General features: G+C 36.4%; 1 protein-coding gene across 11 annotated transcripts in view; it reads left to right on the forward strand.

Annotated features, from left to right (window-relative positions):
- CACNA2D1 (calcium voltage-gated channel auxiliary subunit alpha2delta 1) overlaps window positions 1–15,655 on the forward strand; it is a 353,423-nt gene that overhangs the window by 157,455 nt on the left and 180,313 nt on the right. For all 11 annotated transcript variants that reach the window (XM_085083515.1, XM_085083490.1, XM_085083507.1 and 8 more), the window contains exon 4: window positions 8,636–8,695. In XM_085083515.1, coding sequence (XP_084939641.1) covers window positions 8,636–8,695 — 60 coding nt within the window. The remainder of the gene's footprint in view (window positions 1–8,635; window positions 8,696–15,655) is intronic.

The following is a 15,655-nucleotide window of genomic DNA, read 5'->3' on the forward strand; positions in this document are numbered from 1 at the left end:
TGGGGTTTTTTTGATTATATAATTCAGACAAGATGCAACTGCTGATGCATCCCCTATTTGACTAAAGGTAACTGACTTTTGTGTTTTTCTTGCATAAGTGATGCCAGCCTGTATCAATGTTTTCTTCGCCTAGTATGTTGCAAGGAGGAATTTACTTGATTTGTTCTTTTTTCCTACTTTTCCCTTTAAAATGAGGCATGTGCATATTTCAGTTGTGTCTGTTTCCAGTTGGATGTTAGTCAGATTTCAATGAATCTGCTAAAATGTATAAATTGAAGGGTTGTATTTTCTGGTTGTTTGGTTTCTTGAGTGGTTTTTCTTCCCTTTTTTCATGTTTTTTTTTTTTTTTCCTATTTGTTTGTTTGCTTTAACTGGATACTCAGGAGGTATTAAAGGAAGCAAGCTGAACTGAGTCAATTTAATTTTTTTAAGTTAGAAGAAAATTACCTTTTTGACATTTTAGAATACTTTTTTTTGAAGTGAGGTAATTTTGTTATTTCCAAAAATAAATGTATGTAGTTCTGATTTCTCCTTGAGTTGCCAGAAACGATGTGAAAAAAGCCAGGGTAACAAGGCACGCCTACTCAATATACATGTCATCTTCTAATCATGCCTGTGAAGTTACTAGCTCAGCTGTGAAGCTCAGAAGAGTTTCCTAAGGCAGGCAGTGAGCTGGAGCTGGTGGTTATGCAATTTGAGATTTGTTGGAGCAGTTGGCAATTTCAGTCTAATGGTTTCAGCCTGTGTCCTTCACTTTGAGCCTGTTTAAAAATGTAACACTAATGTGACTTACATTTAAGGCATATGAATTATTAGAGTGAAAATGGAATAAGCTCTAAGGGGTTTAAACCTCTGCAAATGAGAAGGATAAATTATATTTTAAAAGAAGTGGTCTTTCGCTATTTTTATACACCACTCTAGTAAGATTTCACTGCTAGATGTCAAGATGCATTTGACAGACTATCTTACTTTTGTAATAGTTTTTCCTCATTCCTTTATCTACAGTTCTCTCTGTCGTACTCCCTTGTCTACTGAAACATTTTTGGCAGTATGAAGCTGTCATAATATTGCCCAGCTTCTCAAATCTCATGATTGCACTCATCCTAGAGAGATACTCTGGCTTGGGAACTGAACTTCCTTCCTCCTTCCCTCTCCCCACAAATGTGGAAATGCTGCTTCTCTACCTTCTGATGAGAATTTACAACATTCCTTTTTTCTGCTTAATAATAGTTGAACATAATCATTTTTTACACCCATACTGCACCATATTAAGCATGTAAAATATTTCACACAAATATCTCATGTCTCATGGACTGGCCTTGGTGCTCCAGTCACAAAAGACAATTTTATGCTCCCTCCATTCCTCATTGTGGCTGTATTTGATCTGTTCTGTTCTCTGGTACTCAGGTGTCCTCCAGCAATGACTTTGGGACTGTGGTTAATTTTTCACTTTAACTGCTCATGTAAGGTGTTTTTTTTCATCTAGTACCAATGGTCTTACTAGTTCTAGTTAGGATTATGGACATTAGAGAAAAAGCTGAGGTCAAACCAGTAAGTTTTCAGAAGCTACAAACTCATACTTGACATCATTCCCCCTGCAACTTCTGCAGGCTGCGCATATCCTAAGTGCATATCCAGCTATACCACTTTTCCAGAAGTGTAAATGTATGGGGTTTAGCTTATTTAGTTATTTACTTATTTAGTTCCTCATTCTCCAGTGATGACTTTCAGTGGGGTATGTAGCTCCAGCTCTTCTGGGATTTGTTTTCCAGATGGAAACAAAAACTGTTTGACAATATCTGTACACTTGACTACTTCTGAAGGATTTTAGATTCTTACTAAAAACTGAGAATCCTAGTATAATGTGTAATATATTTGAAAGACTCTTTCAGCACTCTTTCAGGACGAGAAGTACTGCCACTATGCTACTTTTGTCTTTTTGTTAATTCACTAGCATTAGTGGAATTCCTTAATACATTAAAAGAAAGGAACAAATAGAAGAGAAGAGCTATTTCTAGTTCATGTTTTAGAGAAAGGCTGCTTTTATGTAATGGAGAAGTGTTACTGTGACAAATGTTCTTTTGGTTTTATCCTTTTATACCTTTCTTATATGACACTTTTTCAGTGACAGGTGATTGCACGTGACATTTTAGGTGTCAAAAGCACATGTGGGATGTATTCATTTAGAGCATCTCTATTTCAGTTTTCTCTGTTAAAATAAACGTATTTATTTATGTCAGAAAGTATTGTAATACTTTCTTTTTGCATTACTGTAATCTCAAGTACTCTTGTTCAGATTTGATTTCCCATTGATTTCTGATTGGTGCCTTGATTTGCTTTGGAACTAGAAAACCATGAGAGGAATAAAAGTTCTCTGTATAGCATCAGCCATAATTTTTTTTCTTTCATTTAAGTAAACAATAGGAATAAAGATTGTCTTGAATCATAAAGAATGATTTTCACTATAGCTATCAACAGATACTGAAATCCTTTAAAGCCCTGTCTTCTAAATTTGTGAGAGGTGATAATAAGTTGTTTTATTTTTTCCATTAGGTTTCTTTTTAGCCAACATGACAGCCTTGTTTTGGATATGAGGTCATCTTATTAGAAAAACTGATTAAGAGGGTCTGAAATAGAATTACTCTTCATATGAATAAAGCAAAAATGGCTTGAAATGCATTAGAAAAGCACACAAATTATGAAAAGTAATTTTGTGCTTACTGCTTAATTAAAGCTGAGTTTTGTAATCTACAGCTGAATTAGGAAAAAAAAAAAATTAACATTTTAGGTTGCTGGTAATTGTTTCTAAAGTGGAAGGCAAGGATTGAGGTGCTACTTTGAACTGTTGTCCAGAGTATAATAACATTCGCTTCTCAAAAAGTTGTGCTAAGTCCTGATTGTCTTAAATGATAATACACATTTAGGCAAATAATTTTATCTGAAGAGTACTTTGGTAAGTATCACAATGTCAGCAGACCCCTAGTATACCCTTTTTCCATATGAATATCATTCAAATGCTGCCCTAGATGACAAAGGTGAAAGTGTCCCCAGAGAGCAGCTGAGGAGTACAACATACAAATTCTGTATAGAATATAGGCGACCAATTATAACCATAGTCGTTCTGTGACCTTATATGCTTCAGATATCCTCATTAACAGAGCACAGATCACATTACCATCATGTGGCACAGCAGATGTCAGAGTAAAGAGAAGCTGTGACTCTGTAGTGTAAATACCTAAAATATAACCAAGCTGCAGATCAGCAAAAAACAAAAACCTGTGGTTAGTCACAATATGTTAAAAAAAAAAAAAAGTTTAAAATTCTGGTAACACTTATGCAGAAGATTATGGCATTTACATAATGGCATGCAGCAGAGCTTAGGAAAAAGTGTCCTTATTTGACATAGGGAAATACAAATTATCATGAAAACTTTTGTCCCTGTGTGTTAACAATCCCAATATTTTTAAAAGCAAACAAATTTACTTGAAAGAGGAAATATTAAAACTTGTGGTTACAATTGAAATCAGCAAAATTAGGTATATCTTTGGTTCAGTATAAGATACTGTTTTATAGTTGGAACTATCTTATCCAAACTGACATGCCTTCATCAAATCTAGATCAGCTTTTGTGGTGATAATTATTATCAGTGCCTACTTCTAAGAAAGATCATATAGGAAATATATTTATGAATAACATGTAAAAGTGTAGTCAGTCCCTCTTAACTCTTCCTATGCACTGCTGGAAGTATGGAAATAAAACAAAGAAAATAAATCCAGATGTATTTATGTGAGGGTTATGGTCTTGCTATCATTAGCACATCTATGCTCACTTTTGAGTTATTGACCTTCCAGTTCACAGTTGTTTGTTGAAATCACACTCTCTGTGACAGACTGGGTGATCTTTTTATACAATAGGGTAAAAATATTGATTAGGGTAATTCAGGGATATTTGGATTATTTATTACACAGAATTCATAATCAACTATGGAATAAATGTATTTGTATTTCATATACATGTATGAAAACTATGTGTGAAACCACTTTTACTCATACTCCTTGTGGCTTTTGCACTGTTCAAGCAAGAACGGGTTTGAATATTTGGATAATATTTTACAATCAGGACTCAAAAATCATTGGGTGTTCTACATTGTTCTATTTAACTTGATATTGATATATTTTTTCCTGGGTATTTATTTTCTTAAAATAACCTAAAAAATCCCTGGATTTTGTGTTTTAGAAAGTTTGTGAGCTAGTGATAGCTTACACATTTTATAATAGCTTAATATAGCAAGAAGTAGATGAATATTATTTTCAAATAAAATACTTAGAGTGTGAAGCAAAGAAAAAAGATTTATTTCATTGTACTGAATATAATTTTAATTGGGCCATTTGCTGACAGAAACCTGTGCTGGCTAGGAAGAGATAAAAATATGACATATACGCAAAAAATGAAGGCTAGAAGATGAATGGACCTTCTGGGGAGTTGATCTTTACAGATCAGATAAAGATTCTTGCAGTCTGTGCTGCATCAAAGGCTGTCTTTCAGAGATGGTAATGTGGACGTGGAAGCTGGGGACAAGACCTTGGAAAATAGAGGGCTTTGAGATTGACAAGCAGCTGCGCTTTGGGTCTTTTTTTGTTGATGTTTTCCTTTTCTATTATTTGTGTGTTTGTTTGTGTGTATATAATCTTTTATAATCCCTGTAAAAGTTTGAGAATAGTTCGTAGGCTGGAGGAATGAATAACACACCTTATCTAGCTTTTCAATAGCTGTTTTCCTTTAAATGTAACCTTTCTCTTTGAAAGATACAAGGAAATCTAGAGGAAGGTAACTCTTGACCCCTTTCAAAGTTTGATTAGGAATACTTACTTTTGGGCAGTGACTGTTTTTCAAGGGATAATTTTTTTTTTATTATTTTTTTTTTTAATTGATGAGCTAAGTATTCTGAAAATTCCTGAAAATAATGCACACTGCAGCCTACTTAGGAAAAAAAGAGAGAACACTTCTCATTACTAATTAAAAAAAAATAAAACAACAAAACAAAGAGATATAAGTAATTGTTTAATCTAGGAAAATTTATTAAACAAATTGCTTGTTTAATCACAGTGCTTCCAAGCACCTTAATTTTGACATCAGCTACTGTGTCAATCACACTGGCTAAATCTGGCATCAGCTGTTTTGATCCTTTACTTAGAAACGCCATCTCACAGCTGTCTGGCATCCTCCAAAAGCACATGAATAGATGCTACAGCATTCTGTTAGCCTTTGCAGCCCTCTCTCCCTGGTCATGGTTTCTCAATTTATTTACTACTTCAAAGTAAATCTGTGTTCTCCAGCAGACTGCACGAAGTAGGGTTCTTTCAAAATATTGAAGTAAGCCAGAACATTTCTGTTACGTTAGTTTTTTTCTTTTTCCCTTTTTACTGTTGTTCTGTTTTTCATACCTTGTATCCAAAAAGATGTTAAATAGAGCTTTGTTCAAGGCAGTAAAACATCTTACAGCTTTCATCTTCACAGCACACAATACAGAGGCACGGAGGAAGAAAGTATTAAATGCTAATATACAGGAATACTGTTTTAAACAATTTCTTGATATTTTCTTGCAAATAAAAATTTTAATCTTGGGATTTTAGAATTTCCTGGAGAAGTCTGTAGGGAGCTGTAGTGGGCCATGGTCTTAAAGAAGCTGTTGCCATATTAAACCATCATTGTAATGAGAGGGAGAATGGGAAGCGCCAGGTGTCAGCCAGGCTGCTGTGCAGCTTCTCTGTCTGCATTCTCCAGAGACTCTTCCATCAAAACAGGGAAGGCCAGACCTGACATTTGCATACCTCAAAAGGAAGCAGGCATGGTTCCTTTGAGAGATGAAAAATTGGTCTCTCCTTGTGTCACGATAAAAAGCACAGGTAATTTGAGTTTGCTTAACTGGCTGGCGATTTTTGGCCAAGGAGTGTTGACACAGCATACTAGGAAGTACATTTTAAATATACATTCCAGCTAAAATATTTGACACATGGCAGATAAATTTTTTAAAAATTGATCAAATAACTGGAACAACAACATTAAAAAAATACTGATTTTCAGACAGTAGAGAAAAATGCAGAGATTCTGCAGCTAAGCAGTGTTGAAGAAATCAAAAAGATATCTCAGCCTGTTGCTGGAGCCTCTATGCATGGTCCTGTCTTGTTGTCATGTCTACTTCCATTATGGTGCTGAGTTTGGTTTTTAGGAGTCAAGGAACAGCTGCTTTCTCATAGGTTATTACTGTTTCTAAACAGTTTGCTTGTACTTTTGTATGAGCTTGATTACCTTTAGCAGAGCTCTGTACACATGCCCCAGATGGCAGCTTCTCATTTTGGAGGCTATTTTAAGGTATAAAGCATTGTAGATATTGCATGTAGGGTTATTTTAGAAGGTTGCTTAGGCAGTTAGAATGGGTTTTAACTGAAACCTGACAGAAAAATTCAAAATAGGGAGTAAGAATATAATATCTATTTTATGAGGGATATTTTTTTCCCTTCATTTGAAACAAGAGAACACAACCCAAAACTACATTTTCTTTTAATGTGCTTTAAGCATTGTCACTTCATAGTGCAGGTTAGCTGAGAAATCTACCAGTGGAGCTGAGGAATTTCAAGCATGGCTGCAGCTCTTTCCATGGAAAATTCTTAAAAGTCCTAATGATCAGTATATATTTCTCTCCCTAATCCATCTTTCAGTTTGTGTATTTGAGTTCTACTGTCTCTTATGGTTCTGAGTACCTTAAAGCAATGGAGCAGAGTGTGAAGGAAATCTGAGGGCAGTGTTAACTGCAGCTATTTACACATGTAGTAAGTGTTATATCTTGCTTTGCTACAATCTGGTGAAATATGACTTAATCAGCTTGAATTTATCAGAGGATAGAGAAATTTAGATGCGGAACTGGCTAGATTGAGTGAATTAATTAGATGGACAAAGTTGTCCAAGTATCATACCAAAAAAATTAAAATACTGTAGGCGTTTGTTCGGAGCAGTTGAGAGTTGAACTGTGCTTTTTCCCAGTATAACGCATGAAATTATACCATAGATTTCCTTTGGTTAATGTGGTGCTTGGTTATTGTGGAGGTACTTCCAGTGGGCAATGCCTGTACGGTGCTGGTAGCTTTCTGTTCGCTCAGAATCATTTGAATTGACAATAAAACAATTGAGTGGGGACACATTTTGTGGCAGGAGAGTACACAGGTTTGTTGAGGTGTTTTCTGTTTTTACAGAATGATTAGAAACCTAAAAATAAGGAAAATATCCTAAGTTTTGCCATTTGAAATGGATCATCCTGGTGGTTGTTTGAGTGGGGAGGGAGATGATTGTGCTTGGGGTGAGGTGACACAGGCAGCTGTAATCTGGGACAGGTCTGAGGTGAGGTTCTGACAGCACCATCTCTGCCATTCCAGCTTACATGGACTTTCTGGTCATATTCTTTTTGGTTGTTAGAAAGAACTGACAAGGTGACTCAACTGAAAATGTGACTTAGACCTGCTGTTCATTTTGTGTAGGGATTGGTCTGAATGTTAAAAGGATGATCAGACTTATTGTTTCACAGTAAGCATTTTCATCCCTACTTATCTGGTGGATATAGTCAGGCAGTGTCTGTTAGACAGGGACCATGACTCCCTGAAAACAGTTGGTAAAATTTTTATTGGGCCATGAAATAATTTAGTTCTGAAAGTAAGTCACTCAACAATTAGGACATGGCTGAGTCCACATGAAATACATGCACATCAGGTAGATACTTCAGAATGAGTTGGCTTGCTTTAGGGATGAGGGAATCTGTGTGCAGCTCAGCTGGAGAACTTGCATTACCTTGGCAACTTTTATGTGCAAAATTGTAGGAAACTTCTAAGGAGTGTGTCCAAACAGCTTTTTTTCAAAGACTTCAAATTTTGTATGAGGAGGAACATATCATCCAATCTAATGGATGTGTCTGTATAAGAGATTGATTTGAAAGAGTAAATTCCTGTACACTGTGTTTTGCTTCCTGTGGGGCTAAGTGGAAAGTGGATTTTTTTCGAAGTAATAAATATGGGGGAAATGTCCTCTAGGAACATGCCTGTTACTGTCCGGCTGCTAATCCAATCCATGAGATTGGACTCCAGTTAGTTCCAAATTACTGACTTTTTATGCGTCCCTAATAATCACAGGGCTGTTAGTAGTTTCTGTAATTGAAGCTAAATGATATAATGGAGAAATAAATGTCCATAACATGGTGTTTTAATATTCTAATATGTACTTGTTATAGGGTGGTAGTTTAAATTAATGCACATAAGACAAGGTAGTATGTGTAAGGAAAAAATATTTTCAGCAGGATGTTGATGAATTTTGAACTTGACTAGAGCCTCTTAAATTATATTGGAGTGAGGGTTAAGTTTTCTAATGCATTACAGTACTTAAATATCCAATAATGCAGAAAATAACATTTTTTAGATGAGATGGTTCACCTTTACTCAAATATACATAATTTTCAAGTAAGTGCAAAAAACCATAGATATATAAAATTTATATAGAGAAAACATGCATATGAAAAAAAGTAAAAAAGAAAGACTTTTCTATGTAAAGAATCAGTAAAGACTAAAATTTATTTCTTCTCTCTGTTCTTCAGCGCCTTGCTAAAGAAGCAGAGAAGTACCAAGCATCACATCAGTGGAGAGATGAGTTTGGGGTAAGTTTCAGTTTTTCTCATTTTGACCTTCTTGAACTTTTCTTCTTTGAAATGTTAACTGTAGTCTTTCAAATATATGTTGTTTATACATCCACTACAGGAGTCATTGACTGTGAATGGGCATTTTATTTAATTCAGTAAACAGTCTCGGTCATTGTGTCTAGAGAAGAAAGTGAACTTTTCCCTTCAGAAGCTCATAGGGAGCTACACAGACCCAGGGATGTAGCTCTGAGTTGTTCACAAGACATCTGTTTGTTTTGACAGAAAAGGAACGATTGCAGAGAGGACATCTGAGTGATGGTTGCTATCAGTTAAAAGTGTGCTTATTTTTACAAGTTGCCTTTCCATATTTTACTAACTGAATCTCTTCTCTTCAACATTCTAGTACTGCTGGAAGAGGCCTTAACCTGATCAAACATTAATTTATCTTCTTTAGTAATTTCAGGCTTTATTGAAAAATAAGTGACATGATAGTAAAATGTACAATATTGATTTTTTATTACCAATCAAGCCAAATTAATATGGTGCTGCATGATTATAAACCTCTTAATTTTAAGCTACAGTTCCCTCCTAAGAGTCAAAGTTATTTATTATGCCTTTATTACATGTTCCTACAGAAATAAAAGCGAATGATACATTTACATGGTGCTCCTAGAAACATCTACTGTGTTTGCACATCCACGAGAATCACAGTGGCACACAGTTAAATGCACAATGGTTTTCTAAGAATGTTGTGGTTTAACCCCAGCTGACAAGAAAGCACTGCACAGGCACCTGCTCATTCCCACTTCCTTGGGATGGGGGAGAGAATTGCAAGAGGAAAAATGAGAAAACTCATGGGTTGAGATAAAGACAGTTTCATAAGTAAAGCAAAACTGTGTGCAGAAGCAAAGCAAAACAAGGAATTCCCTCTCCACTTCCCATGGGCAGGCAGATGTTCATCCATCCCCAGGAAAGCAGGGTCCTTTGCCCCAAAGGATAACTTGTGAAGAGAAACACCATCACTCCAAAAGTCCACCCCTTTCCTTTTTTTCCCCCAGCATTATATGCTAAGCATGATGCCATATGGTATGGAATATCCCTTGGGTCAGTTGGGGTCAGCTGTTCATTCCTCACTGCTGGGGCAGAGTGAGAAGCTGAAAAGGCCTTGGCTGTGCAAAAGCACTGCTCAGCAATAAAAAAAAAAACACACCAGAATTACCAACAGTGTTTCTAGCACAGATCCAAAATATAGCCCATGCTAGCTACAATGAAGAAAATTAATTCTAACCCAGTCAAATTCAAAACCAGCCTAAACATTCATTCTGATCCAGTCTTACTCAGGCACATGGAGATCTGAAAACAGACAAAAAGCCCTGAGGTCAGGCTGTATAATTCAGACAGGAGTGACTGGCTTTAGGAGTACAGAGAGCCTGGACACAGCCTGAATGCTTTGAAGTGTGCTCTCTGCACAGGCACAGCTTCTAATACACTGTGAAACACAGAATGCATATTCCATGGAGATGCTATAACAAGAATGCTGCAGCGACCTTTTCTGCTAATCTGTCTCTCTTGTGAATAGAAAACAAAACTTGCAGCTTGATGGACTCAGTGCAGAACTGTGTGAATACAGTCAGAATCTCATGCTAATCATTTTGCTTCTGCAGTACATTCAGGCATCATGTCAATACTGCCTCAGCTTTTGTTTTTCTTTTTACCCTTTTTTTGCACTAGCCAAAGAGGCTTCAGGTTTTATCAGAATTCATTGCGAAGGAGACATCTCATAATTTGGAAATGTTATTTTATATTAATGTTATGTATGGTTCAGGCAAAGACTATGGTCAGTATTGGGAAAAAGATGTGGTTGAATTTATAATAAAGTATCTTCAAACTGAGATTGTACTTTACTGTTTTGAATTTGGATCAGAACAGTGTGCACCATAGAATAACCTTGACATTAGGTTATGCAATTAAATTTCAAATAAATGTATTAAGCCTCTTATAATTTAATTTGTTCCATTTTTGCCAGAAGTAATCTTTCTTCTCTTCTGGCCTACTTTTAAGAAAATGCCTGCTCAAATTAGTCTGCACACTGATCTTTCTGATAAACTTAATTTTCACTGGAAGATTCATTCTCCTAATGGCTGTGATGGAAAATAGAAGATAGACTGTAAAGCTATTCTGCAGTTTAGGGTTCTGAAAGTACTTCTGATAGCATTATGAATGGTCTGCATCATGCTGCATGAAGTTCATTTCTCATCTGGGATTTGGTTTTGGGTGATGAAAGCCCTTCCAGCAGCAATGCACATGAGTCACTGTAGAAGGAAACTCATGGGACAAGCTATTTCTGCTTCTAATGAGCTTGTGATCAGCAATGTCCTTGACAGTCAGATTTCAGCAGAATAATAGCCTGTGGAGTTTTAAGGAGAAAATGTCACGAGCATTCCTTCTGGGGAAGGGTGTATGGGCTGACTTGAGTGGAACGTATGCAAAAAAAGAAGGGCAAAGAAGGCTGACCATGAGACCAAGGTCTGTCCAGAGCTACAAGGGATGTGTCACTCAGAAGACTGCCAGAGTGCCTGTTCTAACGCCTTATTCTAAATATGAGTGGGTTTTGCACAATTCATGGCAAAAGAAACGTGCAAGCATTAAAGATTTTATTTTCAGGTTAATGTCACAGTATAATAAAAATTCAGCATCATAGATATGATCTTTTGAAATAAGCTAGCACAGGGAAAAAACACAGATTTACTCCCACTGATTCTTTTTTTTTTTTTTTTATTTTTTGAAATTTTACCTAATGATTTAGTGGAAAGACTGTCCAAATTGTCTAAAGAACAAAATTTGCTTGTCCTTTAGAAGAAAAGGTAGGAGGCTAAACTATTTACAGACATACAAATTGACATCTACTAAAATCCCTTTTAGGTACTATTTCTAATTGAATGAGAGTATAATTTCTTCTAATATTTTAACTACTACAATATATTAAATTCCAACTACTTCAAGAAGACCAAACAATGAAGAACAAAACTAAAAACTTAAGTTTTGGGTTTTGGATAAATGACAGAATCACAGCATGGTTTAGATTGGAAGGGACCTAAAAGCTCATCTTGTTCTGACCCCCCTGCCATGGGCAGGGACACCTTCCACTAAACCAGGTTGCTCAGAGCCTCATCCAACCTGGCCTTGAACACTTCCAGGGAACCACTCTGGGAAACCTGTGGCATTGCCTCACCACCTTCACTGGAAATAATTTCTTCCTACTGCCTGATGTAAACCTACCTTCTTTCACTTTCATGGAATCATAGACTATGGTGAGTTTGAAGGGACCTACCAGGGTCATCAAGTCCAACTCCTGGCCCTGCACAGGATACCCCAAGGATCATATCATGGGCCTGAGAACATTGTCCAAGTGCTTCTTGAACTCTGCAGGCTTTGTGCTGTGAGCACTGCCCTGGGGAGCCTGTTCCAGTGCTCAAACACCCAATGGATGAAAATCCTTTCCCTAAAATCCAACCTAAATCTCCTCCACCTCAGCTGTTTCCTTGGGTCCTGTCACTGGTCATGAGAGTGAAGAGATCAGTGTCTGCCCCTCTGCTGCCCCTTGTGAGGTTGAAGACCACAAATTTTGAATTGTGACATGGTAGCTCCTGGTAATTTGGAAAGTTGGTTAAAATAGTTGAACTGCAGTTTACATCTGTGGCCCAAAAATAAGACTTACCTGTTCGAAAGCTATTAGGTCTTTAGAGAATATTTGTGAAGTTTATGAAGACAAATCAAAAGGATTAGCTTCAGGGAAATAAAGAAATTCCATTCTGTGTTTCCTACTCGGTGGGTACTGCCCAATTCCCCAGGTGCCTGTACAGCTGGAGAAATTAAGCCTGCTTGAATGTTTTAGATTAAAGCAGTTACAACTCAGAGGTACAAACCAATAAATCTAAATGAAACAGCCTTGTCAGTTTGAAATTTCTTGTACACTACAGATTGAAAAGGGGATGGTTTCGACACTTGTGATGGTCCAATTATTTTTCTGGCATAGAGACTCATGAAAAAAATGTATGTAAACTGGAAGAAGGAATGGAGAATTCTGTATGAAGTAATTGCTGTTATTCCCCAAATGAATCTTTTACAATTACATTTGATACCACATTTGATTGACTTGCAATGGTTGGTTAACTAAAGCAATTTTGTTTCCAGTTGGGTTGCTGTCTTAATTGTACTTACACATGTATAAACATAAGGGATATCTCATTGGTATTTTAAAAGGAGAGTCTGTATGGATGGCCTATTAACATTCAATTACTTATATGGAGGCTGAAACTCAGATTTATAAGAATTAATTATCACATAAAAATGCCACATGAAAAATTCTATCAATATGCCTTATCTTTTAACCAGTAGTGTCATTTTATATTCTTCTGTGCAAATGATGTTTTCCTACATCTTGGTAATTTTGAGACAGCATTTGCTCTGATGATAATATGTAGGCTGGTGTTCATGAACCAGCTGGGCTTAAAAATAATGACAAAAGGTCATGGGAATATTACTTTGGCATTATGATTTTTTTTTTTATTTTTTTCTAGTATAAATTTTGGCTGCATAAAACTGTAGTGAAAAGTTTCTCAGCAAAGAAGCAGAAGATGAAAAGAGTAACTAAGATAAAATGACTCTCCTATCACCAGAGTTGATCCAAGCAGTGACCTGCAAGAGCAGAGCAGTAGTAGGCATCTCTGTTGTATCTTGCAGTTTGAAGATTTTCAGCACTCTCTAATTTATTGTGGATGTTACAACAATGCTAAAACATTGTATCTTAAAAGCCTCAGCTGGAAAACAAACAAACAAACAAACCATGAAACTTTCAGCTTTGACACAATTTCATTATAAGGAGGGAGTTTACTAAATGTATTTTGTCTCTTGAAAGAAGGAAAAATCTGCGAAGAAAACAAGCTAGGATCCTTTTTCTCTCATCTCTTCAGAGAGAGGATACAGCTCTCTTATGGCTTGTACCTCTCTGATAATCCCCTTTTGTGCAAAGAGCATCTGTGAGAAAGGCTACAGCTGAGATTTGGCACCAGACTTGTGGCTCAGGGTCCCCACAGGCACGAAGTGGGTGTGGGATCTTTTCCTAGTAAGTAATACATATTTTATAATTTTGTGGAAGTTGTAATAACACTAAACACAGGCAAAGTGTCAAAGCTGTTTGTATCTTCACATAATGGTTTGATCCAAAACTCAGTGAAATAAATCTTCCATTAATTTTGGTTCATTTTGGATAATGCCTCCCACTTCTAAAGCCTCTGTGACTTGAAAAAAACATCCAAATTATCGACTTAAATTGACAGATGGTCAAGGTTTTAGGGAGGATAATATTTTATTCTCTGGAGAGCTGTGTGCCACCTCTTCTGTGACCTGTAGCCTTCATTTGTATATAATTTAAATTAAATATGCCCTATCTCACTGAAAGGAATGAAATAACATTTTTTCTGCCAAGTGATTGCACTTGGACATCTTTCTGCTCAGGGGATAAGCTCTCTGTGTGTGTGCACTGGGAGTAGTAGGAAGGTGAGGTGAAAAGGAAATAAGGATAAATCATAATTACTGACATTGGGTGCCTTTAAGGTTGTTCTGATGTTTGTTTGATGTTTATCAAATCACACCCTTTTGAGTAATAGAAGTTCACTGTGAAGGTTGCAGGAACAAGCATTTCTGCACAGTTTTCTATAGTGTTTGTCAAAGTGAGACAGGAGATAATGTAGTTAGAACCTTTGGAAAACACTCACCTCAGCTTCCCAGGATCTCCATCATTAGTAAGGAGAGTTTCATCTTCATATAGAAATCCACTGTGAACATGTCCTTGCTGAAGCCTGTTTGGAGACATGGCATGAGCACCACCAGATTAGTGCAGAACTTGCCTAGCATTTCCTCCTGGGAACAAGATTGCACTGTTTGCTTGTCCCAAATTGTCTGTCCCAATTGTCCTGCCCCTGAAGTTTGAGTTCTTATTTCAAAAAATCTCAGTGTGCCTTCTGATTTACAATTATATAGCAGGCACTAGTTCGATAGAAGAAAAACATCTTAAAGGCAACTTAAAAAAAAAAAAAAAAAGAATCCAGGTCATTAGAAATCTTTTTAAGAGTACTGCTGCTTGCTACCTGCCCAGAGTTTTATAACTTCCTAAACTCTCTCAGGTGAGTCTTTCAGTCTAGAAATTATTGACTCTCCTTTAAAATGTGGGCTGCCGTAGGAGAGCTCTTCCATGCTTTTGTTCCATTATATATCTGATATAATCCTGTGTGAGAATTACACCAATATGAGTGTTAGTGTGATTAATCATACTGGTAATCCTTGATTTTACTTTTTCTTTTTACACTTTAGGTATTTTAAACTGATTAGGAAGTTGATGAGGAAGATAGTGGTAGCAGCACGGTCAGAATTAAGATCATATATAAGCAGGGATTTTAAATGTGTAGCTATAGAGGAGCTTGCTTTCAGTCTTTAGATATTGGTTATTTACCATCTCTTAATATGCTTACCTTCAGTAAAGGAGTGCAACTTTATAATATAAATCATTGCAAGGATCTCATCTGTGCAGTGAAGTGCTTCACTGGTTGGAAACTTGCCAAAAAAGCTTTTAGAGTGAAGCAAAGAAACACCTTCAATCATTGTTGAGGGCTTTCAAGCATTCCATTTTATCTGAAAAAATCAAATATGTTAAAGACTTCTAATACACTTTTTACTTATTGACCAGACAACGCATTTAAAAAATGTGCAGCTTCTGAAAAAGAGGTGGAGGGAAGGATCTGGATAAGAAGAAAAGAAAGAAAGGTGTGATTTCTATTACTAAGCCACCATACATATGCATTATCACCTTCCTTTTGAATGAGGCTTTAATGTGCTTTCAGAACAAACATCTTATTAAAAGCAAGAATTGCTATTGTACTCCATTTATTAGCACCCTGTAGGTTCTTCAGTTTAAAATGG

Source organism: Lichenostomus cassidix, chromosome 1Aa (genome assembly GCF_008360975.1).
Source record: "Lichenostomus cassidix isolate B80296 chromosome 1Aa, HeHo_3.0, whole genome shotgun sequence".
NCBI classification, from domain to species: Eukaryota; Metazoa; Chordata; class Aves; order Passeriformes; family Meliphagidae; genus Lichenostomus; species Lichenostomus cassidix.